At 37.3% G+C, this 25,394-nt stretch overlaps 2 protein-coding genes across 5 annotated transcripts; one reads left to right on the forward strand and one right to left on the reverse strand.

The window, feature by feature from the left end:
• Positions 1-16,631, forward strand: tpd52l1 (tpd52 like 1). Of its 4 annotated transcripts, none has more exons than XM_060866233.1 (9): positions 1-139; positions 3,910-4,031; positions 5,801-5,949; positions 9,699-9,800; positions 11,845-11,877; positions 12,256-12,270; positions 13,103-13,129; positions 14,254-14,314; positions 15,331-16,631. In XM_060866233.1, the coding sequence occupies exons 1-9, from the start codon at positions 121-123 to the stop codon at positions 15,457-15,459; spliced, it is 657 nt and encodes a 218-aa protein (XP_060722216.1). In that variant the 5' UTR covers positions 1-120; the 3' UTR covers positions 15,460-16,631. The 4 variants fall into 4 exon arrangements, with proteins under 4 accessions (XP_060722216.1, XP_060722214.1, XP_060722217.1 ...); XM_060866231.1 differs by lacking the exon at positions 1-139 and adding an exon at positions 638-713; XM_060866234.1 differs by lacking the exons at positions 1-139; positions 11,845-11,877; positions 12,256-12,270 and adding an exon at positions 638-713.
• Positions 16,632-21,927: 5,296 nt separating this feature from the next.
• Positions 21,928-24,909, reverse strand: hddc2 (HD domain containing 2). The gene is made up of 6 exons (XM_060864970.1): positions 24,799-24,909; positions 24,042-24,163; positions 23,814-23,916; positions 23,624-23,692; positions 23,384-23,522; positions 21,928-22,326 (listed from the first exon to the last, which is right to left on the reverse strand). The coding sequence occupies exons 1-6, from the start codon at positions 24,895-24,897 to the stop codon at positions 22,193-22,195; spliced, it is 666 nt and encodes a 221-aa protein (XP_060720953.1). The 5' UTR covers positions 24,898-24,909; the 3' UTR covers positions 21,928-22,192.
• Between the last annotated feature and the right edge of the window lie 485 nt (positions 24,910-25,394).

Here is a 25,394-nt window from a genome sequence, read left to right on the forward strand (position 1 = left end):
ATTTGGCAACCGGAGTTAAATGTAGGAGTAGAGCTGAGTTAAACGGGCTGATTTTAACTCCACTAAAATAGAGTTATTGCTGGCTCTGCAACCTGAAAACAGTCATTTTATTGCAGTGACATGGAGCACAGACAGCAAGGTGAGCTTTAGCTTTTCTTTTCTATTTGTATTCTGTAATGTAGGTTATATTACTGTTAAATAAAATAGCTTTTAATTGATTCAGTTTCTGGTTTGTATGTAAAGAGGTTGGTCATTATTAATACTGCTTTGGGTTTACAATGCATGCAAGTGCTCAGACATTTTAGCTCAGACATTTTATTGTGTTTAAGAGGTTTTATTGAATGCCTAATGCATACCAGTTTTAAGCTTTTTTTTTTTTTTTTTTTTTTTGTAAACATTCACCTAACCATGTTCATGGGATTTCTGGCTATTTTATCCCAGCTGATTGCTGCTGCATCTTATTTTAGCTTACACGTCTTTATGGATGTGGTTTAGAGTACCATATGCTTGACTCAAGGCCATTTCACTCACTCAAGCCCAAACAGCTGAAATCTTGTGACTTGGTTAAAGAGTGCAGCTGTGTGTAAAATGTCTGGCACTTAATCCTGTCTTTAAAGGTTATATTGAAGCCTGTGTGTTGCCATGTTTCTGCATGTTTATAACCTTGACAGAGCTGGCTTCTAGCATTCTGACCCCTGAAGAAGACGAATGCGGTAAGATGATGAAAAAATGATGAATAAGAAGAAAGAAAAAACAGCTTGTGATGAATGTTATGGTTATGAATATTTGTGTCTGTGTGTGTGTGACTTTGCAGTATACATCTGTCATTTCACACAACCATAAGTGGAAGTATTCACTCTCAACATAGTCAGAAAGGTGTGAGATCAAATCCCAGTAATCCCTGTGAGATTTCACAGATTTTATAAAAACAATGAGTTTTATGACAAATCCATGCTCATATACCTCATGCATTTGGAACAGTAACCACAATCTCTTTCAACATATAATCAAGTCTAACTTTCACAACATTTAGACGAGTCACCCTTCGTCTTAAAATTTCTAGGTTAAGCTCCAGGGCAGGGTTTCAGCACAGTTTTAGCCTTTTGGAATCCGACCACATTTTCTTTGTTTAAATTTGGTTTTGAGTTCAGGTTCTGATATCACAAATAAGACTACACATTTACATAATTTACAGTCTTGGTGTTGTACTTTTTATGCTTGATGATTTTCTGCCAAACTGACAGTCATTCTTTGTTGTATATATTGTTTGCCAGAGAGCTAAGGATCAACGAGGTAGCTACAGAGAGCTTAGAAAGGGGCGGAGTCAGGTGTATAGCTCAAAACATCTGAAAAGTAAAGAATTAGATGTATAGCTACAGACAGTAAATGGATGACTAGGGAGAGATTAGGAGGGGCAGAGTCAGGTATATATTCTTCAAAGGAGATTAGGCGGAATGAGTCGCTAGGTCAGATTGCATGGATAGGCGGAGCTACGTGTATCTCTACTGAGGAGGACACAGCCACACCCATAGCTACAGAAGGCGTGGTTAACAGAGAGGGTGGAGCCAGAAAAGGTTGTGTTGAGCCAAATGGGGAAGATGTAGAAAGACTTAATGGATGGAACCAGGTGTATTGCTACCAAAATGCTGAGGGGGAAGGAAACAGGTGTATAGCAATAGAAATGTTGATTTGGGCAGAGTGATGAGAGGGAGGGACTAGGTGTATGGCATTAGAGATCTTAGGAGTGGAGCAAGGTGTACATGAATTAGGTGGAAAGTTAAAGAGTATGGAGCTGAAACAAAACTGTGTACAAACTGTCAAAATATTACAAATAATTATTATAAGACACTTATAACAAGTTAAACTTAAATAGAACTAACTATGGATTTGACAACAACAAAATTCACCTCTCCTTCCTTGTCAGATTCCTTGTAACAGCTGACTAATGAATACTTCTGGATAACATGAGTGTGACCTGTTTTTAAAAATCACTAAGCATTTTAAGTCAAGTTATTATTAAACTCTGTCTCTTCTTCTTCTTCTTCTTCTTCTTCTTCTTCTTCTTTTTCTTCTTCTTCTTCTTCTTCTTCTTCTTCTTCTTCTTCTGAAATGCTGATAGTTATTCCCATAGCTGTTCTGCATGAAGTTTGATAATGTGGTGTGTTTTTGTGCAGACACACTTAGAACAGAGTGTCTTCTATTGTGTTCCTCTGTGTTGTGTTAAATTTGCATGACATTAGAATCAGGCATAGACTCAGTTTGTGCTTACGCACATATAAGTTCTGCTTGCTTACGTCATCCTTACACTGTAGACCATGTCAGTTTGTTTTCTTTTTTGCTAATCAAATGAAGATGAAGAAGATGAACTGCATGCAGGTAGGTCTTTCAGCATTGTGTTAGGAGAAGAATGTGTTTCAATCTTGTCCTTGCATCAGAATCTGATAAAAACTGATCACGGATTCATATCTTGATGCGCACATCCAAGTCAAATCAAGTCAAGAAGCTTTTATTGTCATTTCAACCATATATAGCTGTTGCAGTACACAGTGAATTGAGACAACGTTTCTCCAGGATTGTGGTGCTACAGGGCTAAAGACAGGGCTAAGGACTTAGTAAGTAAATCCTAGCCACATAAAGTGCAACTGTGCAACCTGGTGCAAACAGTGCAGGACAAGACAACAAGACCGACAAGACAGTGCAGGACAAAAGACAGTGCAGACGAAAAGTTACAAGACAATACAAATAATACAAAAAAGACAATACACAAAAACAATAAACAGAAACAGTGCCAACCAGTGTAAATACTGTATGTTCAGACAATATTGCGTGCAGTTATACTAGAATGAACACAGTTTCTTAGCAGCAGGTCCCAGAGATAATGTTAGGATTTGTGCAAAAACAGCAAACCATTTGTGCAAATCCAGCAATAAATTAAATCCTGTCCCATAATCCCCCCAGATTGGAGATGATGCAATGATGTGGTGAGATTTCTGCTTCCTGATACTACAGTGTCAGTGACCTTACTTTTGTTGGCAGCTTAATCGTTGCCTAAAGCGCTGGAGTAAAGTGTATGTTTATCACTCAGTAGTTATAAATGATCATTGGTTAGGTTGAACGACTCACTGGGTAGTAATTTACAGAAGTTACTGAAAATCACTTGAATGATTTGTTTACTCTTTTACTCAACCCTTCATTAATGCCAGAATCAACACTGTTCATTTAACTCCATGGCCTTCTGGTGTAGTTTAGAAATTACTGCTTGTAATACTCCTTAAATTTGTCCTGCAGAATCAGTATTCAAAGGTATTCATCAACCAAACTTTAATTTGAGAGCAGAGTGACCTGTTTGATAGACATTGTACTCTGTGATTGAGCATGGAGTGCTCTACTTCACCTTTATTCTCATTAGAGTCTGTATTAATCTCCTATTTAATCACCATCCAGTTGCAATGACCTTAAAAATACCTGCTGGGTTTCTGGTAAAATGGAGTCTATTTCTCCAAAAATCAAAATAGAGGCTTCTTCCTTAGAGTTGTTGACATAAGGCTTGTTCTAAATAAGTGGCACTACATAGTGTGAACAATTAAAATGAATTAGATCTGGGCTGGATTTTTTTAGGAAAAAGTTCAGATGATCAACCGTAGGTGTAAGAAAATCCTAAAACATAAGCTTTAAAACAAACGAGATGTTTACATTCAACAGATGATGATTTTTGTGACATCATGATTGTTGGCTGTTGTGTAAATGCAGTGTAGGATGTTTTCTTTACTCTGACAATTTCATACAGTAGAATTACATTTATATGAAACCTATTTTCGTGTAATTACACATCCTGATCTTCAGTACTAACTGTTTCTATGTAAGAAACAATAAACGACTGACTTCTGCTTTATTTTTGTGTTTCTGTAGTCTCAGGACTCATGGGAAAAGAGCCAGCTGAGGAAGTAGAGGAGGTCATGGATTCACATGTGGACCTGAACAATGTCATAACAGAAGAAGAGAGACAGGAAATGCACAATGAGCTGACAAAGGTACTTTTACTCATGTTTTCCATAGAAATACACTGCCATGCTGGGGAGTTCACTTTGAGTTAACACATCAGAGTTTTAGGAGCTGATGTTCCATGTAAATCTGAGGTAAAACTTTGACTCAGTGGTGATATTCTACTTACTTTTGCTTTTGTCTGTCTTCCTTATGATAGGCTAACAGGTTGTACCTCACATGACCAAAGTTATAGCTCAATGGTTAAGGTAATAGGCTACTGATTGGGAGGTTGTGAATTCAAATCCCAGGACCACCAAGCTACTACTGTTGGCCACTGAGCAAGGTCCTTGACCCTCAAAGAGAAAGGTCACTCGTGGATCATCTATCAAAATCCTGTAAATATCCAGATTTTTTTGTATCCTGAAAGATCATTTCTGTATTGAGGATTTTAGAAGAGCAAACAGAGCAGGAACTGCAGTAGTTTTAACATAAGGAAGGTTGTGACTGCAAAAAGCAGCATTTCCACATTTTCCATTCTCAGTAATGGAGTTGCAGAGTAGAGGAAAACCCTCCTTATTTCACTTTCCTTTCATATTGCAGTTACCTGAGCACCTGGGACAAGCTGATTTTATGTCATGGCTATTAGTTTGTTGATTCATAGTTATCCCATGGACAAGTAGACTCTACAATCTCAAATCAGTATTGACTTTCCCAAAACAAATGTGGTCACTTGGTGTGTTTGTTTGAACATAATTCTCTTTACAGTGATGTGACACATCTCAATGCTGGAACTGCAGCTCAAGCCTCTTAATCTCACCCCTGCTACACTACAAACATCCACAGACAGCTTTAATTTTCGTGAATGCCATGAATGAAAGAGAGTCTTTTGAGAATCAGGAACACAATACTCAATGAACACAACTTGCTCATAAACTGTAACTCTCCTGCTTTACTTCACAATGCTGATATTTTTTGACGAAACTTCCACTTCCTAGTTTGAAACGGTTTTTGGAATTCGTTCCTGTTTTGTTGTGCCCATGTTCTGTATTGACTGTCTTTGTCATGTCACATTTCAGAGTGGTGATTGTTATAAAGCTTATATGAAGGTAGTCACTCTGGGATTAAAGAATTTATAGTTGTTCAAGTATTTCTGTTTTTATCAAGCTTACTAGTGGCAAAGGATTCATAGAAAAAAATCCAAAAAACAAAAACATCTTTTTTCCCCACACAAATGTTTCTATCTTTAAAGTAAATTATGATATCAGACCTATTTCTGCTTTCTGAGATATGCCAAGTGATTGTACATAAACATCTAGAATCTGTAGCCGTTGCCTTCAACCAATAAAATTCTATGTAAGGTCATCAACAGAGGCAAAAGCACACGTCTCACACTGAAAGCCAAGAGTCTTGTCTCGTTTTATATTGGACTGGCAGCTAGAAAATCACTCATTTGTTTACAGTATACTGATTGAAAATGTCTGATAAGCTGATTTATGCTGCTGTACTGGTTAAAAGGGTTAAAATATGAACGCTTGAAAGGGAACAACCACTTCATGTTTAAAGGTTTTAAATATTGTGAATAACTTTAATTGCTTAAATTTTATTCACTTTTAACTGCATTTCACATGCTAGTAAAGTACATTTATACACTTTACTAGCAAATTAGTTGGCTGTATGCTAATGCTAATGTATATTGGCTACCTCTTTTTAACTTAATAAATTACAGAACAACAAAATCATGTGACCTGCAGCAGAGTAGAGATTCTCATTTCTGAATGATATGTTAAAAGGCAAAAACCTGTATTTCTTTTGCCAGCTGGAGGAAGAAATTGCCACACTGAAACAAGTTCTGGCCTCTAAAGAGAAGCATCATGCTGAGCTGAAGCACAGGCTGGGCATGACAACGTTAAGTGAACTGAAAGAGAACTTAAGCAGGAGCTGGAATGATGTTCAGTCAAGCACAGCGTGAGTAACCTTCTTCTTATTGACACACCATTTTTACACAGCTATAAAAAAATTGCATAGCCAGTAATTAGTGTATAGCTTTTAACCTTAGGCATGAAATAGGGTCACATTTTCAATGTAACTTATTCCCCCTATCAGTCCTAATGCTGCTTTTGTTTAATATTCTTGGTGTGCATTTGATTATTATTCTGTTTTAGTGCTGTCCCAGTTTGTTACCTGATTGTGTTCACCTGTCCTGTGTTAGTCCTAGATTAGTTTGTGTGTGCACACCATTGTTTGTTGTGAAGTCTTAGTGGTGGCTCAAGTGGTTAAAGCTCTGAGTTGATTGGAAGATTGGGGTTCAAGCTGCCACTGTTAGGCCCTTGAGCAAGGCTCTTATACCTCACTGCTCCAGGGGCGCTGTATCATGGCTGACCAGGCACTCTGACCATAAACTCTAAAGTTTGGATAAGCGAAGAAAGAATGTCACTGTGCTGTAATGTTTATGCAAATTCCATTGATCCCATTTGATACAACTGAGATTTAAGGGTTAACGACTTTACTCAATGACCGAGCAGTAGTCCAATGACTTAACCACTGAGCTACCACTTCCCACTAGAACTCCACCTCCTAGTTTGAAAGGGTTATAATAGAATATTAAGTCTTACGATAAGAAACTCATAACATTATGCTTCCACCACCGTGTTTTACAATCAGGATGGGATTGTCAAGGAGATGGTTCGTGTTGGCATTCATGCCACATTTGTAAACTCGGTAGTGCCTTAATTAATGGCGCAAAAATCATAACCAACATTCATAGCAGAGACACAAAACACAGACAATGTCAAACAAAAATAATACGTAATTTATCAACATCACACAAGCAAGCGTGCAGCTATACTTAATATTCAGCCCGGCTGTAAATCAGCCTACAAACGTAATGTCGAGTATGTGACATTTTCGACAAAGCACAGACAAATATTTGGTTTATTTTTGCTCATAGTGGAAATAGATCCCAAAGGAGCTACACTCACTTTATTGTTCCTTGGTGAGCTGGTTTGCTAGCTCACAATGATTTGTACATTAGTGTTAAAAGTGGTTCTGTTAAAAGTGGTGCAAACTCTATCGTAGTAGACTTTTAGGTACTGCTTCTCACTATACATTACATTCAGATGTGAAGTGAAGTGAAAAAGAGCTTAGATTTCTAATCAAAAAATGTTGAACCCAAGGAGCAAAAAATTCAGATTTAATTTTATGGTTCTTTTGGTCTCTTATTAAGAGGTGACATGTCCATCTGTTTACAAACAGGACAGCTTTTTTTTTAGTTTTTAGATTTGTTGTATGGTTTTCACACAACTATCTATAACCCTAGCTCGGGACATACTCATTAGGGCAAACACACGTTAACAGCAGCCGTCTGTAAGCGGGATGATGTCATCAGTGCTGCTAGACCCTCTGCACAGACCACTTAGCAAACAGTAACACTCCTGTACGGCCACAGGAGATCCACTGAGTGGAATCTGATTAAAATTATCCCCTCTTCATAATTTGGACAAGGCTTATTTACAGTAGGTAAAAAGCAGTCTTGGGCAGCTTTGGTGCTCCCAAAATAAAGTCTGTCACATTCAAAAGACAGCTCAAGGATGTCAGACCTCTTAGCTTATGGATTTTGGACAAATTTCAAGGCTGTGTCACATGTTCCCTCACAGCCCACATGAGATGCAGCCAGATTTTTTTCTGTTAAAATGCAAAAAGTGTTCAAATAAAAGCAGTGTGAACAGGTTAAGATATCTTCTTTGCGTTATATCAGAAATTAGGCTAAGCAGTTAAAAAAAGCATTTTAAAGAATTATAAGTTCACAATGATAAACGAGTTCTCACTTATTATCAGCGAGAACCACATCAGTCTCTGTATCGTTACATGAAGTGACTCATGTCTCATGGCATTTGAATGTGAGCCTCTTTGTCCTCTCTTCACTCATCTGATCTGTCTTTATGATTACAATGGTGGGTAAATTAATCACTGATTAATGAGTCGGTTCCTTTCTGCTCTTCTTATTCGTGTCTTATTAGGTTTTGTTTTACCAGTTTTTTATTGTCTACTGCAGTCTGTACAGGTTGCACTTCCATGTTTTGATGATGATGGTGCATATGTATGGCAATTGTTCTGACAACCAGTATCTGATTGCACACTGAAATGAACCGGATTATATCCATTTTACTATCAGCTTGATGAAATCTTATGGAAATTACATCTTGGATAAGAGCAGGGTTAGAGTTATTAGCCTCTGGGGTTAACCCCACATTGGTTGTTGAACTCATTACCCATTTATGATCTCTGCAAACATTGTATATTCATGGTTTCTTAATATATTCATGTCAAAGCACAGGATAATACTGGGTATCTAAACTCAGTTTCCGTTACTGTCATTTTAGCTGTTTGTCAGAATTTAACAAGATAGATATACAACAGGTTTTCCCAGACCACCACATGTATAAGCTCACTGATGCACATACACAGCAATACTGCTGTAAGAAATCTAATGGAAATGTGATGGAAAAAAGGTAGCTCAAGCCATCAATCCGTAACCAATAAACATATGCAACTAATTTTAATTTGGGGTGATAAAAATAAAGGTTTGCTAAAACAGTATGCAGTAGCGTTGCATTTAAATAAATAAATAATTTTAGTTTCAAAATGAATTACAAGTGACAAATATAAATTACAACTAAATATTAAAACTAATTAAAAAATTACAATCTAATAATACATTTTAATAAATAATAAATGTTTTACAAGTTGAGTACAATGTTTACGAATCAAATCAGCTGCCTCCTATCAGAGGTTGAAACTGCTATTAAAAATGTTTGCAATATATTTATTGTTAAAAATATATATATATTTTTTTAAAAACCTGTGATATGGAAGATGAATGTATTGTGACATAATTTATGATGGCATGTACATTATATTGTCCCGTTGTCCACCTCTACTGTCACCACTGAACATTTTTTCAAGGACGTCATTCCGTGAGCCACAATCCAACCGTGTCACTTCTGAAGTGTGTATAGCCTGGGCAGTGTCTGGCTTTCTGTATGACCCTGTTTGTGTTTATTAAGTTATAAAGTTACACATAGTGACGCTTCGTCTCAGGTCGCAGGTGCCATAGTGAGGAGACGGAGGTGGAGAGGATCAGATAGCACAGTGGGATCAGTTCACAGTCCAGGTCTTACACGATGTTTCCTTGTACCTGTCTGTGTAGCCTAGTCAATCAGCCATGAGACATTTGTAGTCCGAACTCTACTTGCTTATGAGGTTAATGTAGCCAACAAATAAGGAAAGCTTAAGTCTGAATCATTACCCAAACCTCAAACTATTAAATTGTTCAGTGTCTCAGTTGCTATTGTGGACATAAAAGACTTCAAATGGAAGAAGCTATTTTATAATTACATATTATTTGAGGCCTAGGAGGAATTAAATGTTGAAAAAGAGTGTGTGTCAGACAGAATAGTTTGCAACACAAGAATCTTTGTCTTTGTCTCACCATATCATACCAGCTAAACTGTAGAACTTGCCACATCACAATATATCAACAAAAACAAACCAAATCATAAGAATCCAATTATTTGGTCCTTTTGAATTTATGTAGCTCACCAAAGCAGTTCTTTCTGATGAGCTTTCTGAAAAGCAGTCTCACTACTTGACATTTTGTTTCTCAAATGCAGGTGACTAATAATATTTTTGTGTGTGTGTGTGTTTGTCATCTACAGATATAAAAAGACCTCAGAGACCCTGAACACAGCAGGCCAGAAGACCACAGCAGCTTTTAGCAACCTGGGAACTGCCATCAGCAGAAAGTTTGGAGATATGAGGTATAGTAGCTTTCGCTTTTTGTAGCCTGCTTCTTCATTTGTTCCTGCGTTTGCTTTGCTTCCTTGTACTGTCCTTCACCATCTTGTAGAACAGCCAGGAGCAACAGCTTTCTCCAGTTAACAGCACAATAATGCATAATGTCCTTAGTCATCCCCTGATCAGGACAAGCTAACTGCTGTGTGATGCCCGAGAACATTTTACTCCAGATAGTCTGTCTCAGATTGTGTTACATAAGCAGTTTTTCCAGGCTACATTCAGCATCAAGGCTTGGGCCTGGACAGAATTAGTGTCATATATTTTCTACTAAACCTAATAGTCTAGGAAATCATTTAACACTTGTGACATTACTAATCAGGACATTCTAAGCGCACTTATACTGGGCATGGCCTAATATTCTAATAAGTATCCTTGATTGACATCACTCCAAGTTTCCATGACTCCTAGCCAGCTTCACAACCAGAGACAATTGCATTTTACTTTGTTAGTTTGGTTTAATTTAAATTCAAATTCGAATTTTGTTTGTCGCATGCCCAATCATACACAGAGATTGGGCACAACATACAGTGAAATGTTTATTTTATTTCACTATTATAAAAATAAATATACAAGTTATAAAAAATAAAGTCAAATAAATATAAAGTCAAATAAAAATAGTCAAAAATGGAATTTAAATTTAAAGTAAAATAAAATAAATAAATAATATACAGTAAATAGGATTAGCAACACAAGGATATTATATACGTATATATATATATATATATATATATATACATATATATATATATATATATATATATATATATATAATAGTCTATAATGACTCACAAATGTGTGATTATGTTAATTTAATGCTATGTTATTAAATGTTACAATGAGACATATTCTTGTATAATTATTCACTCATTACATCAAAATTATATATAACACATAAATACGTACGTAAAACATGCAGAAAGTCATGAAGAAATTATTTGTGAGAATTCTAACAATCACAGGCTAGAGTTTGGTACGTCACCACTAAACATCAAACGGTCTAGTTTCATTGGCAGAACTCAGATGGAGATGTCACGCTTGCCTGTCTTCAAAACTTGAGAGCCCTGTTATACCGTTGGAGCATCTATGGCTGAGACTACACCAATGTTTATCTAGAATAAATGCAATTACTGTATGGATTTCTGTCATGCAGTTCCTTTAAAAATTGTAATATGCTTTTCAACACCCAGCCACGAGAGCGGTTACAGTAGCTGTCTCAAATGATGTGTAGACTTGAAACAAATCCTAAGTGATGTTTTCACTTGGATCAATGATCTGTTATTTGAATCACATCTGAGACCAAAAACAGCTTTGAAGCTCTCAGTCAAAACCTAAACAGAAGGCTATTATGTCTATAGTTTCTCATAAATAGCAGTGAGATCAAATGGAAAGAAAAAGGTGGCCTGCTTAAGTGTCTTGTTTTCTCAGGTGCTTTTTCCGAGACCAGTAATCTCAAATTTGTCTTAAATATGAGATCTCAAACATTTAAATATGGTAATGAGTATGTGAAAAAACAACAAAATGCTGGTGTAAGGAAACAGTAATGCAGTTACCACAACATCCTACAACAATTTTTGCATTTTTCTTTTATTAAATAACACACTAGTTATCCATTTATATTTGTAGCTATTTCCCTTAAAAACTCTTTTTTCTTGCAATTAATAAGTTATTAATCAATCATGCTAGATGTTAGACAAGATACTGAATATACTATATTTACTGTAATACTGTTTAAATGCAGCTAATATAGTGCAGCTTTTTGTTATTATCTAAACACCATAAAACTGAGATGTAATTATTAAGTCTCTGCCTATATCAAAGAGAAACCTTTAAAGAGAATTTATGTTAGTAATGTTCCAAACTCCTGTATTCTGTCTCAGATAAAATTCCCAATTGTGAAAATTATCTGTTTTCTCATCCGACAATTACTACAGTTGTTAACACTGTTCTTTCCCATGATGTTGGAATTGTGTTGAAAATAAACCTTTTGTTCTGCTTGATTTACTTCAGCATGTTTGGCCTTGACTTACTCAGTGGCAGGAGGTATGTCTTTGTGTGTTTGTGTGTGTGTGTGTGTGTGTGTGTGTGTGTGTGTGTGTGTGTGTGTGTGTGTGTGTGTGTGTGTGTGAGAGAGAGGGAGAGAGAAAGAGTGAGAGAGAAAGAGAGAGAGAGAGAGAGAGAGAGGCCAGAAATCATAATTCATCAGACTTTATTTCAGTAAAATTCACTATGACCTTTATCTACCTACATTTGCTAGTCTAGTGTTGGATTTCGATAGTGTTTGGACTGCTGTGCATGCTTTGTGTGTGTTCTGAGAAGGTGTGAAATTACATTGAGTTAATAAGCACCCAATGAGTAAATGTTTGCTGGGATTAAACCGTCTAAATGTTTACTTTTTTTCCTTATGTTGCACTTCGAAAGGCTCAATTCAATAGGGTAAGATATGTGGACTAACCTGCTTGTTTTGAGTGATGTCACTACTTTCTAATCGATGTTGTCATCCATACGAAAGAACATCCTGTTTCTTAATGGTGTCGTCATTCCTACTGCATTGATTGTTGAACCCATCAAACTTATATATAAAAGAATGTATTATTTAAAAAAGATTGTAAAAATTTGTTAAACTAGTAAAATAAAGTAGTGAGGACTAGAAGCAAACTGGTTAATGAAAATTCCTGTCACATTCTAAGATAGCACCATGTGCCTGGTTTTCATCTCGTGTCCAAATCAAGTTATTTTAATTGTTAAGTGACCATTTCTAAATAAATAGCTAACATAGCTAGCTAGTAACATAGCTTTTTCTTTTTAAATTGGCACTGAGATTAAGGCCTGTGTGCAAGTCGTTACTATGGAAACAATAACATATTGTTATACAAGCTCATTAGCACAAACCTGTGATTTGCCCTTAAGCCGGAACTACTTTCAGAGTACTGTGATATGATGTTAAATGTAAAGTCAAACTTTACATTATTTTTTTCACTAAGTAGCCATATTGAGCCATATTGAGGCCTCAGAGTAGAGTCTGGCTTGCTTTGTAGAGCTGCACATAGTTCAGTTGTACTGAACACACATTGTCCTTGGGACATGCTGTGTGTACATAGCACACACTTCTGATAATGTGGCTTATTTATAACTTAGCAGCCTTTAGTAAGAAATACACTACTGTAACCTGCAGGAGAGCCGTGTTCTGTTTGCTAAGCTGTATTTCTTTGCTGTATCATCATGATAATGTGTGTCTTTTTCACCTGACCATGCTAACTATGGACAGCTACTCGGTCAGCTTACCCACCATGAGGTAAATGTGAAACAGTGTACATCAGTTTATCAGAAACATCACTTCCTCATAATGATTAGCAGTGAAGTAGACTGAATTGAATTTAGAGCAGGGTATGAGTTACACACGAAGGGTCTGAAGGAGCCTGGCTTTTTTATGACTTTGAAGCACAAAGACAGGGTTGAGAGCTGACAATGAAAATAGTAATTGTTAAAATATGTAACAAATTTTGTAATAGAAACACAAGAAGATTGCACTTTCAACACTATTAACAATGGGCCATACATTCTCTTCATTGCTTGGTGCTCCCTCAAGGTTCAGTTTTTAAGAAAAAGCCTGAAATATATGTTATTTAACCAGACAAACAAATCCCAAATGGCTAAAGTTGAAAAGTAATTCTGCACTGTGAAAAATTGATAACTGTTGCTAACTGTTAGCCAGTTAATTAGCACGTATGATGACCTTTGTTTTGATATGCTAGCTGATAGGCAGTTAATTAGCATGACACAACAACTGTTAGATAATTATTTTTTATGACATGCTAACTGTTAGCCAGTTAATTAGTAAGACATATGCTGTTAGTCGAAACTGGTAGCCAGTGAGTTAGTATGAGATCCTTATTGTTATTCATTTAGTTATAGCATGATAACTGTTAGCCAGGTAATTATGACACCCTCAATGTTAAATAATTAGTTTGTATAACATTCTAACTATTAGACAGTTAATAAGTATAACGAGAACTGTTAGACAATTAGTTTGCATTTATGTACAGTATATAGTTCATATTAACCAGTTAATTAATATGACATGTTAACTGTTAGATACTTACAGTAGATACAATCTGTTAGCCACTTTATGCCCTGATATGTCATTAGTATGCCATGTTTACTGTTAAACAGTTAGCTTACCTAGCACCCCCAGTGTTAATATGACAAGCTAATGGTTAGCCTAGTAGTTTGTATGACATGCATGAAGTGTTAGCCAGGACTAAAGTAATAGCCTATAATTACAAACTAGAAAATGCCTGTATTATAATGAAAGTATCAGAAACGATGATATTTTAACCAAACAAAATATATTTCAGCACATACAGTGAAGCATTGTGTGCATCATATATGTCTATTTATTTATTTTTATGTCAACAGGAACTCACAGAGCTTTAAGTCCTTTGAGGAGAAGGTTGAAACTACAGTTTCGAACATTAAGGTGTGTGTAAGCAAACAGGGTGTGGATGACTGCTGTTGGTCAATATTGACCTGAGTTTCAGACAATCCTGAAGCATCAGTGCTGTCAGCCATGAATGCATCTCTCTCTCTCTCTCTCTCTCTCTCTCTCTCTCTCTCACTCTCAGATCTGTTAATCCATTGCTGTTAATCATTAATGTGTCTTAGTGCTGGCAGCCTGCCAACAATCATGTAAATTTCTGACTGTGTGAGTAATAAGAAATGTCAGGAAGCTATGTCAGAAATGTTATTCAGCAAGCTAGAGATTTTTTTTTAATTTGTAAATATACAAGTAATTATACATATAATCATAGCAATTTTGAATTCTAAAATCTGATTGGTCAGACAGTGTTGATTCATTTTCTATAACAGCAGCTCTGAGATTAGTTTCAACAAATACAGAGACTAAAGGTTACTAAATCAGATGCTGATTTTCAAATGTGTTGAATTTAGAGTTCATTATGAATGTTCTATACATCTGTTCCTGTGTAGGAAATGCTTATTGTACACCTCACTAGTATATACAAATAGTGCTCTCAGTCAACTCTGTCTTTGTACCCAAATTCCCAGAACAATTCACATCAATTTAGATTTATTTGTATAGCACTTTTAACAATGGACATAAGAAATATAATACATGAAAATTAATATTATACTATATATAATTTATATTAGACTTATTTTTAAATGTGTTTGTATTTATCCCTTATGAACAAGCCTGAGGTGACTGTGGTGAGGAAAAACTCCCTTAGATAGAGAGAAAGAAACCTTGAGAGGAACCAGGCATTGTACTTAGCAATTTGAACCCAAAACCTAACAAATCAGAAAATATATCCCCTTTAATTCTTTCCTAGCAGGATCTGCTTTTCTTTGCAGTGTGATCTTTTACCAGGCACAATACAATAAGAAATGTTGAATGTATACCAATCAAACACCATTTTTTGCAATGTTTTGAACCTAAACATGGTCCTTATTTGTCTTTCTTTTCCATCTGAGCAGTCAAAGGTTGGCGGGAGTGCTAGTGGAGGAAATTTCGAGGATGTGCTCTCATCAGCAGCTAAGGCCAGTGCTCAAAACAACATTCCTTCAGCCTCTGCTAACAACCTGAGTGAAAACAAGGAGTGCTAATAAGGCCGGACATAAATTTGTTAAGAAATCTACAGCCTGCTACAAGACTGGAGATGGAGCTCTGGCACCCCTCTGTGGTCAGGAGGATACACTGCCTCCATAGGAAAGACTTCCTGAAGTCCAGACTGAAGAAACCAAACATTGCCAAACATTTCACTTTGGCTGTTTTTTTTTTTCTTTTCTAACATCCCCAAAACAGTTCACCTTAGGATAAACTACAATGATTAATGGTCAGGTGAGGCTTGTTCGAAATCCATATGGAATGACCAAAATGTACCCATAAGGTTTTGCAATAAAATGCATTTTCCTTGTTGAAGCCTTAAACAAATGCTGGTCAAAACTGATAAGCATCAAACCAGGCAATATTACTAAAATATAATATTTGTTGTTAAGGCTTGAAGTGAGCCTCCAGTGTTTCAATTTGTTTAGTTTTAAAAATTTCTTAGTTTTTGTATAAGCTCATACTGTACATTTGGCTTCTAGCTCAATGCCTTAAGGTAGAAAATTATTATTATTTTCACCATCCCAAACAAAGTATGATTTCAGTATGTTTTGTGCTTATTTTTAGACTTTATTTTTAAAAAGTACTCTAATTCTGGTTTAGAGTTATTAGTGTGACAGATGTTTTGTCAAAGTGGCACTAAAACCAACCTAATACAAAAAAGCAGAATTCAGAAGAAATCTATAAAATCTATTAACTATTAAAACAATATCCTGATACCTCAAGAAATAAAATAAACCCACAGCATCCAAACACACCCGGCAAACGAATTACATTACAAGTGATTTCAGATCATGAGGTCATGATTTGTTTCAAGACCTTTATTTAAATCCCTGTTGAGTATTTTTGTTAATATTGTTATATAAAATAAAATATAAAAAGGCTGTGTCTGGGGAGGAAAACATTATTGTAAGAAAACAAATGTTGGGACACATGGCCAGGTCATCAACTTTCCCATCTACCGGTCCGCTTGTTTTTTTCTTGTGTGTGTGTATGTTGGACGTAGCTGTTTTAAATTTTTTTACTCTATATATGAAATAAATTCCTAAGGTGGACTAGAAACAGTACCAGGTAACTTTCACCTGGAGAAATTCTCTGCTGCTCCTCTGTGATTGTTTCTTCAGTGCATAAAAATAAAATAAAATATTCTTATTATGCATTCTACATCAAACGATTGCAATTGTGTTGTCTTTGTTTTGAGCTGTGGCTCATTAAACACTGGTGTTTCATCCATTCGTCTTGGTGGACAATAGTGGAACCCAATGCAGTCGTCTGCTCATAGACCAGAAACCTTTCTGCTCACAGCCAGCTCAATCTCCTCTGACCTCTGGTCATCAATGCATTTCAGAATGAAGATATGTTGAGCTGTTACTCACTAAATGTTATTTTAATTTTCACAACATTCTTCATGTTCTCTGAAATACTCAAAGTACTATGACATGGTGACTGAGATCACATAATTGACACATTCTATGATGTTTGATGTGAAAATGAACTGAAGCGCTTGTCTTGTATCTGCATGATTTGATGCATTTTAATGCATACAGAGGGGATGACAAAACTCTGTATAAGCAGGCCAGGAACCTACTGACAAAGGAGATCAGAATAGCCAAACGAAGCTACTCTAAAAAAAAGCTGAAAAGCAGGTTTTCAGATAACAACTCTGCATCAGTGTGGAAAGGCTTGCAAGACATCACAAACTAAAAGAGTCCCCCCCCCCACCCCCCACCCCCAACTGAAGCAAACAAAGACCTGGCTGATGACCTCAACACCTTCTACTGCAGGTTTGAGAATAACACCTTCACACCTCCTATCCAACCCAGCCCAATGACTGACATTACACCTCTGGGAACCCCATTAACAACTCCTCCCAGCACTCAAGTTGCACTCATGATTTGTGAAAAGGATGTGAATCGGGGTCTCCCCCTCCTGTCTCAAAGCATGTGCTTACCAACTGGCTCCTGTCTTCACTCATACCTTCAACAGATCACTGGAGCTGTGTGAAGTCCCCTCCTGCTTTAAACTCTCCACAATCATCCCGGTCCCCAAGAAACCCTCCATCACTGAACTGAATGACTACAGGCCTGTCGCTCTGACATCTATCGTTATGAAGACCTTTGAACAGCTGGTATTAGCCCACCTAAAGACTGAAACAGATGCTGGATCCCCTACAGTTTGCCTACCGTGCAAACAGATCAGTGGACGACGCAGTCAACATTGGACTGCACTACATTCTGCAACATTTGGACTGCCCAGTGACATATGCCCGGATTCTGTTTGTCGACTTCAGTTCAGCTTTTAATACTATAATTCCGGAAATTCTAAACTCCAAACTCCTAAGGCTCACTATACCCCCTTCCATCTGTCACTGGATCACCAGCTTCCTGACAGGCAGGAAACAACAGGTGAAGTGGCTGGTGCAGTCAGAACAGTCTAGAGCTAAACACCCTCAAAACTGTGGAGATGATATTGGACTATAGGAAAGACCCCTCCCAAGACCTGGAATGGGAGTGCAACATAAACTCCATCATCAAAAAGGCCCAGCAGAGGATGTACTTTCTATGCCAATTAAGGAAGTATGGTCTGCCACAGGAGCTGTTGATGCTGTTCTACATTGCAGTCATTGAATCTGTCCTGTGCACATCCATCACCATCTGGTTTGGTGCAGCAACAAAACAGGACAGGAACAGACTGCAAAGCACAGTAAAAACAGCAGAAAAAATTATTGGTGCCCCCTGCCCACCCCCAGGACTTGTATGACACAAGGACCAGAAACCGGGCAGGAAAAATCACTACTGACCTTCACACCTTCGACAAAACCTCTTTCAGCTCCTCCCTTCTGGCAGGCGCTACAGAACTTTGCTTACTAAGACTGCCAGACACAAAACAGTTTCTTTCCCCAGACACCCTGATCAACAACTCACCATAATTATATTCACTGCTTCATATCTGTAAGTACTGCATTATCAGAACTCTCAGTCATCACATCATATATATATATATATATATATATATATATATATATATATATATATATATATATATATATATATATATATAAAACACACTACTGCTATATATTGTACAAAAAGCATAATATTGCACAATATTGTTATTTCAGTGAGAATTTAAAACAAGAAGAGTTTTATATTATATATTATATGACTACATAGTAAGCCAAAAGTTATGGTATTATTAAATGGCAAAAGTGGACACCAAAATTTTATGCATGATGTCAGTCTTGAATCAAATCAGTTCATGTATGTGTGCATTCTCTACAGTGTGTCCAATAAATGCAGTCATTAATAAAAAATATTCACAAGACAAAGACCAGATCATTCATTCATTCATCTTCTACCGCTTATCCGAACTACCTCGGGTCACGGGGAGCCTGTGCCTCAGGCGTCATTGGGCATCAAGGCAGGATACACCCTGGAGTGCCAACCCATCGCAGGGCACACACACACTCTCATTCACTCACGCAATCACACACTAGGGACAATTTTCCAGAGATGCCAATCAACCTACCATGCATGTCTTTGGACCGGGGGAGGAAACCAGAGTACCCGGAGGAAACCCCAGAGGCACGGGGAGAACATGCAAACTCCACACACACACAAGGTGGAGGCGGGAATCGACCCTGGAGGTGTGAGGCGAATGTGCTAACCACTAAGCCACCGTGCCAGCCGGGTGCAATGCAAAATGCAAAAAATGGATTGTTTGCATTAATATTTTGTTTGTTCTATCAACTCTGGTAATAAGAATAGTGAAATTTCACTGCTTTTGGTTGCCGTATTTGCGGCTTTCAGCCGATTAACGTTATAGATAAATGCCTCCAGCTCTGACTGCGCGTGCACGCTGCGTGTGCCTGTGCTTCTCCGTAGAGCATGCGGACGTGCGTAATGCAATCTAGGAGCAGTGATTCGCTAAACCTCACTTATTGCAGTCGCACACATTTCTTCTGATTTTATTTTGTAGCAACGAGCAGAGCCGATCCTGACCTCCCTGGGGCCCTAAGCAAAATTCTGCTAAGGGGCCAGCCCTCCTACCTGACCTGTGAGCCATGTAAACCATTTGCCACACATTCACACTTGACACCTCACTGCTCCCAGTACAAACCTCCCTCCTTAAAGAAATCCATCTCTCGGTCAAAGAGTAAAACAATACAAAATTGAATGAGGTATAAACAAATCTTTAGTGAATGGAATATTTTAAATAGAATTTTGAGTTGAATATTAGCAATTGAATTTAAAGTGAATATTAACATTATCATAAATAAGCAGAAAATAATAAAATATAACAAAATAATATAGAATTATTATTATTATTATTAATATATATATATATATATATATATATATATATATGTACATTGTCATTTAGGAGTGATATCACGCTACTTTTTGTACTGGTCCCCACACAGATGCTGCTGGAAAGCGCGCGTCATTTCGTGCACGATTGCACGCGCATATGAACGCATGTTCAAGCGCGGCGCGGTCATCGAGCTGCCGTTTATAAACACCGTTGCCCTTGGGCGTTTATTCACGCGAATGTTCACGCAATAAATTGTTGTGTGACAGACAGACAGGCCAAGAGATGCATGGCAGCACTGCACAGCTAATGTAGCTAGTCAGATAGAGACTAGAGACAGAATCACATCAACTGAACTTTACTGTTATTTGCTCTTGCTGACATCAAATTTGAAGAGAACACAAGTTTACCTGATTGCATTTCACTCTCATTCTGTTTCTTTTTTCTCTTTTCATGGCCAGATGGACAGCTCCGCTTCATATTGTCATCTACACAGTAAACATTAACACGCGCTGTAAAATGAGGCAGGGGGAGGCGGGGCCCTGCGTAATTTGCGGGGCCCTACGCAACTTGCGTAGTGAGCGTATAGGGCCGATCGGCTCTGGTAACGAGTAACGAAGAAACTGCAGGGGCAGTTCTAGACCTTTTTAGGGTGGCTCCAGCCCCCCTGTCTGTGATCTCAGCCACCCTAAAACTAAAAGTATAATTTCAAAATTAAAAAATAAACAATAAAAATTACGTTAAAATGCAGGACGTGTCGTCGATGGGAAAGAAAATTATTTATCAGTTTGATCCAAGAGCGATTTTTTTTACTTTGCTTTTACGCGCGTGCGTTGTAGTCTTTCAATAGTGCGTCATCAGCCGTCTGCTTTATTTGAACGGAGAAGCACAGGCACGCGCAGCGTGCACGCGCAGTCAGAGCTATAGGCATTTATCTATAACGTTAATCGGCGGAAAGCTGCAAAGACGGCAACCAAAAGCAGTGAAATTTCACTATTCTTATTACACTATTCTTATTCTTATGATAGCACAAACAAAATATTAATGCAAACAATCCATTCAATACTAAATAAAAATAACATTTATTGATTTGGTCTTTGTCTTGTGAATATTTTTATTAATGACTGCATTCATTGGACACACTGTTTGTAGAGAATGCACACATACATGAACTGATTTGATTCAAGACTGGCATCATTACATCATGCATAAAATTGTGGTGTCCACTTTTCCCATTGCAAATAATACCATAACTTTTGGCTTACTATGTAATATATAATATAAAACTCCTCTTGTTTTATATTCTCAATGAGGGCTAAACCCCCCTAAAGGTGAAATCCTAGAACCACCCCTGCTTAGTGGAAATATATCCGAGTAAAAGTATACATTTTATCTAGGAAATGTGAAATGAGACAACGTTTCTCCAGGACCATGGTGCTACATAAAACAAAGACAGGGCTAAGGACTTGTAAGTAGTCCTAGTCACATAAAGTGCAACTGTGCAACTTGGTGCAAACAGTGCAGGACAAGACAAACAAGACAGACAAGACAGTGCAGGACAAAAGACAGTGCAGACACAAAGTTACAAGACAATACAAAAAGTACAAAAAATAGAATACACAAGGGACAATAAACAGTAAACAGAAACAGCGCCGACCGACCAGTGTATATACTGTGTGAATACTGAATGTTCAAACAATATTACGTGCAGCAACATCAGAATAAACAGTTTCTTAGCAGCAAGTCCTTAAGTTGCCGAGGCTGCTTTTTCCTTCTCGATAGGTGAGAACGTTGGTTTTGCTTTGTTTCACAGAACTAATATATGCCGTCCTTTACATGATTGTGTGTCATTTTTGCTTGTTTGTTTACCTGCAGTCGTATTGTTCTTCCCTTCAGCTATGATAAAGACATTTCTTTCCATTAGTTGCCTGGGTTACAAATGCATGTGTGGGCGGGGCTATCAGTACAGGGGTGGGATCCAATTACATTAGGGGCTCTGGTGATTTCATACGTCAACATTGGCTTTCAAACATCGGACACCCTACCTTTAACCCTCAATTGCTCAGTTGTATAAATGAGCAATGCTGTAAATGCAGTGTGTTGTATAAACATCACTATACGTGTTTCTTAGTCACTACTTATAATAAAACTAATAATTTACTTTTGTACAATTTTTTATTTTCTCTTTCAGGTTAAGAGTGAACATTTTAACAGCATTTTCTTTTGTTAACACAACCATAGTAAAATTAAATATTGTAAAAGCTTTTTTATATTTCAATAAAAAAATCAACAGTAACAACAATTATCACTTGTCAGACAACAGCATTATCAGAACAGTCTGCACTGAGTAAATACGGACAGGTGTAATGAAGATGAAATATGAACTATAACAATAATAAAAATGTACAGTACATCATACAGTCATGGGGAGTCTGTCGTTGGTGTGTGGCATTTTTGTTCTTCTGTTTTCTCTGATGAAGACACAGTCATGTGAAGTGCTCTTTCCTCATTTATGCTCTTCACCAGTGATACCACTTCTGGGTGATGGAAACAGCCTGTGGCAAACAGGAAATTGCTTTTAATACATCAGTTCCAGAAATGTATTATAACTGCTACATATGAAATGTCACTAATGTCTACTGACAATTGTGTGATATTGATCAAGACAGCAAAGGCAAATATCTAATGCCTAGGGTTTCATAAAAAAACTATGTACTGTAAAATCTAATATTTGATACTATCTTTCAGTTTCAGAGGAGAATATATATGCATATACATCTGTGTTTGATCGTATATCTTGAGTTGTTCTTATCTTACAGTTTACATATTCAATCTAATTTTTAAAAATTGGCATATCTGGGGGGGCACAGTGGCGTAGTGGTTAGCACGTTCACCTCACACCTCCAGGGTCGGGGTTCGATTCCCGCCTCCGCCTTGTGTGTGTGGAGTTTGCATGTTCTCCCCGTGCCTCGGGGGTTTCCTCCGGGTACTCCGGTTTCCTCCCCCGGTCCAAAGACATGCATGGTAGGTTGATTGGCATCTCTGGAAAATTGTCCCTAGTGTGTGATTGCGTGAGTGAATGAGAGTGTGTGTGTGTGTGTGTGCCCTGCGATGGGTTGGCACTCCGTCCAGGGTGTATCCTGCCTTGATGCCCGATGACGCCTGAGATAGGCACAGGCTCCCCGTGACCCGAGGTAGTTCGGATAAGCGGTAGAAAATGAATGAATGAATGAATGACATATCTGATAGTAAAATACCCTCAATTCCATTAATTTTGAAAAATTTAAATGTATTTAAATTGACATATATATATATATATATATATATATATATATATATATATATATATATATATATAATTTGTTTCTTCCTATGAGTAAAAAGCTAGTAGAACTTTTTTTGGACTGTAAAAAGTTAATGAAAATGAGTAAACATTAAACAACCTTAAATAAGACATATCCGTCTGTAAAAAAAAATAAATAACAACTACTTAAGATTACCAAAATGGAACTACAAATGTTTGGTTTATGATTATACAATAAAAAAAGTAAGAAATACAAAAATAATCAAACCAATTGCCTAATTCATAAATGATAGGGAATGTGGTGAAACCTTCAGTGGAGATGAAGAACTCCTGCAGTCTTCCTGGGTTGCCCTCCAGCTCCTCATACTCATGAGCCTGTAGAATCATCTCCAGCTGGTCCAGCTCCTTCACCAATTTAGCCTCAGGACTCAATTGATTCTCATACTCCTGTAGAAAGAGGAAACAAACAGGGCTGCTGTCACCACAAAAATGGTCAATATATACCAGTAGTGGTTAGTGTAGAGATGTCTCATTAGATGTCCATGAACCTCCCACAACTGGTACAGCTCTTTACGTAGATCTTCAGGTAGCAGGCCAGTAATGCGAACCATGGCCTCCTGAAAGAGTAGAACAAGGATACTTGTAAGAAGGCCAGAAAGTACGGCTGATGATTGACTCTCATGTGGCGCGAAGTAACTGAGTATTTAAAAAATAAATAAATAAAAATCCGATCTACACCTTTTCTCTTCTGTGTTTCTCAGCTTTGCTGATGTTGTCGGCTGGAGCGATGTCTCCTACAATGCACTCAGCTAGGTCATGAACTAAAGCCATCTTCATGCATCTGGAAAAGTAATGTTAAATTAATGAGTGTCCTTAATCTAGAGCACAGTGTTCAAGACACAAATCCTCTATCGATGTGTGCTGCATGCTCTAAACTGACCACAGAGAAAGCGAGCACTCATTCACCTCTCTTTGTTTAAACTGGTGTCTTGGAGTGTTAGTGCCATCATTGCCATCCTGTACATGTGATCAGACACACTTTCAGGTTCCTTAACGTTCCGGTAAACCCAACCAGTCCTTGGCACACTCTGAAATGTGAAAAGGGTAAAATGTTAGGGTAGAAACAAATCTCTCGCACGCACACACACACACACACACAGAGTAGATAATTAACATTCAGGGACTTACGGATCCCAAGCTATGGGCATCATCATCATCATCCAGTACATAATACTAATCCAATACTGATCCAATACTGATCCAAAACTGATCCAATACTGATCCAATACTGATCCAATACTAATCCAATACTGATCCAATACTGATCCAATACTGATCACGCTCACAGTAATGTGTGCGGGCCTCTGAGCATTGTTTTAAGTCATGTGAATTGTGCTTAATATTTCTAACAGCTGCTTATTTCAGGTGTCTTTCAAAGATAAAAAGAAAGCAAGATGAGTTAATTTATTGCTGTTGACTCATGTCTTAAAGAGGATGAAGTTTTGTTATAAGAAAATGAGTAAAACACACAGAATGGTATGAAGTAGTGAGGCTGAGGATGACTGCTTTCTAGCCCAGACTTTAGATTAATGTTTAGATGACAGTTTTAGATTTCAGTCAATTTTTCAAAAGTCAGTAGTGACTGAGGCATAAAATAAGTCAGTCAGACTTGCCTTAAAGGCACACATTTTGATTCTGTACACATAATCTATAAATTTCATACCTTTAATTGTCCTACTAGTTTCATGAACTGCAGCATTTTGTCCATGTTGTTTCTGTAACACGAATAAAACGGTTGAAACGCCGGTATCCGAGTGCGCATGCGTCGAACGACCGCGCAAGCGCAGTACAAATCGAGGACGTGACGTAACACTGTGTTTATATAAACAGACCACAAGATGGCGGTATATGGATATTTTAAATAGTTTTATCTGCTTATTGTCCATTTTGACGACATTATTTTGGTTTCTGTGATCCCAGGTCTTGCTGCCAAAAACATTTATCACATGTTTCAGAATATTATGGTCCAATGAACTCATCTTCTGAAGTTATAGTGTAACACTCTGGCTTGGTAAAATATCTGTGGAAAACTGATAGCTGAAAAATGGAAACAAGTTTTGATATTGTTGTGTGTTAGAACTTTCTAGTTTGACACTTTTTTATGTTGTCTTCATCGGTTGGGGAAAAGCATTAATCATTTTTCAGAAGTTTTGACCTTGACATGCAGGCTACAAAGTTTCCTCAAGCTTTCGAGATCATCCTCAGTGTAAACAGATATTTCTCTAAAAATGTGAAGTAAAAATATTTATATATGTGTGT

Source organism: Tachysurus vachellii, chromosome 3 (assembly GCF_030014155.1).
Source record: "Tachysurus vachellii isolate PV-2020 chromosome 3, HZAU_Pvac_v1, whole genome shotgun sequence".
NCBI lineage: Eukaryota > Metazoa > Chordata > Actinopteri > Siluriformes > Bagridae > Tachysurus > Tachysurus vachellii.

Bases quoted from the DNA above. Each gene is read 5' to 3' on its own strand.
- hddc2 (XM_060864970.1), bottom strand. From the start codon at position 24,897: ATGCGCACTCGGATACCGGCGTTTCAACCGTTTTATTCGTGTTACAGA. The intron at 24,164-24,798 runs GTATGAAATTTA...TTCACATTTCAG, and splicing joins AACTAGTAGGACAATTAAAG to AGTGTGCCAAGGACTGGTTG. The intron at 22,327-23,383 runs GTTTCACCACAT...TGTTTGCCACAG, and splicing joins GTTCTTCATCTCCACTGAAG to GCTGTTTCCATCACCCAGAA.
- tpd52l1 (XM_060866231.1), top strand. From the start codon at position 653: ATGTTTATAACCTTGACAGAGCTGGCTTCTAGCATTCTGACCCCTGAA. The intron at 4,032-5,800 runs GTACTTTTACTC...TTCTTTTGCCAG, and splicing joins TGCACAATGAGCTGACAAAG to CTGGAGGAAGAAATTGCCAC. The intron at 13,130-14,253 runs GTAAATGTGAAA...TTATGTCAACAG, and splicing joins GTCAGCTTACCCACCATGAG to GAACTCACAGAGCTTTAAGT.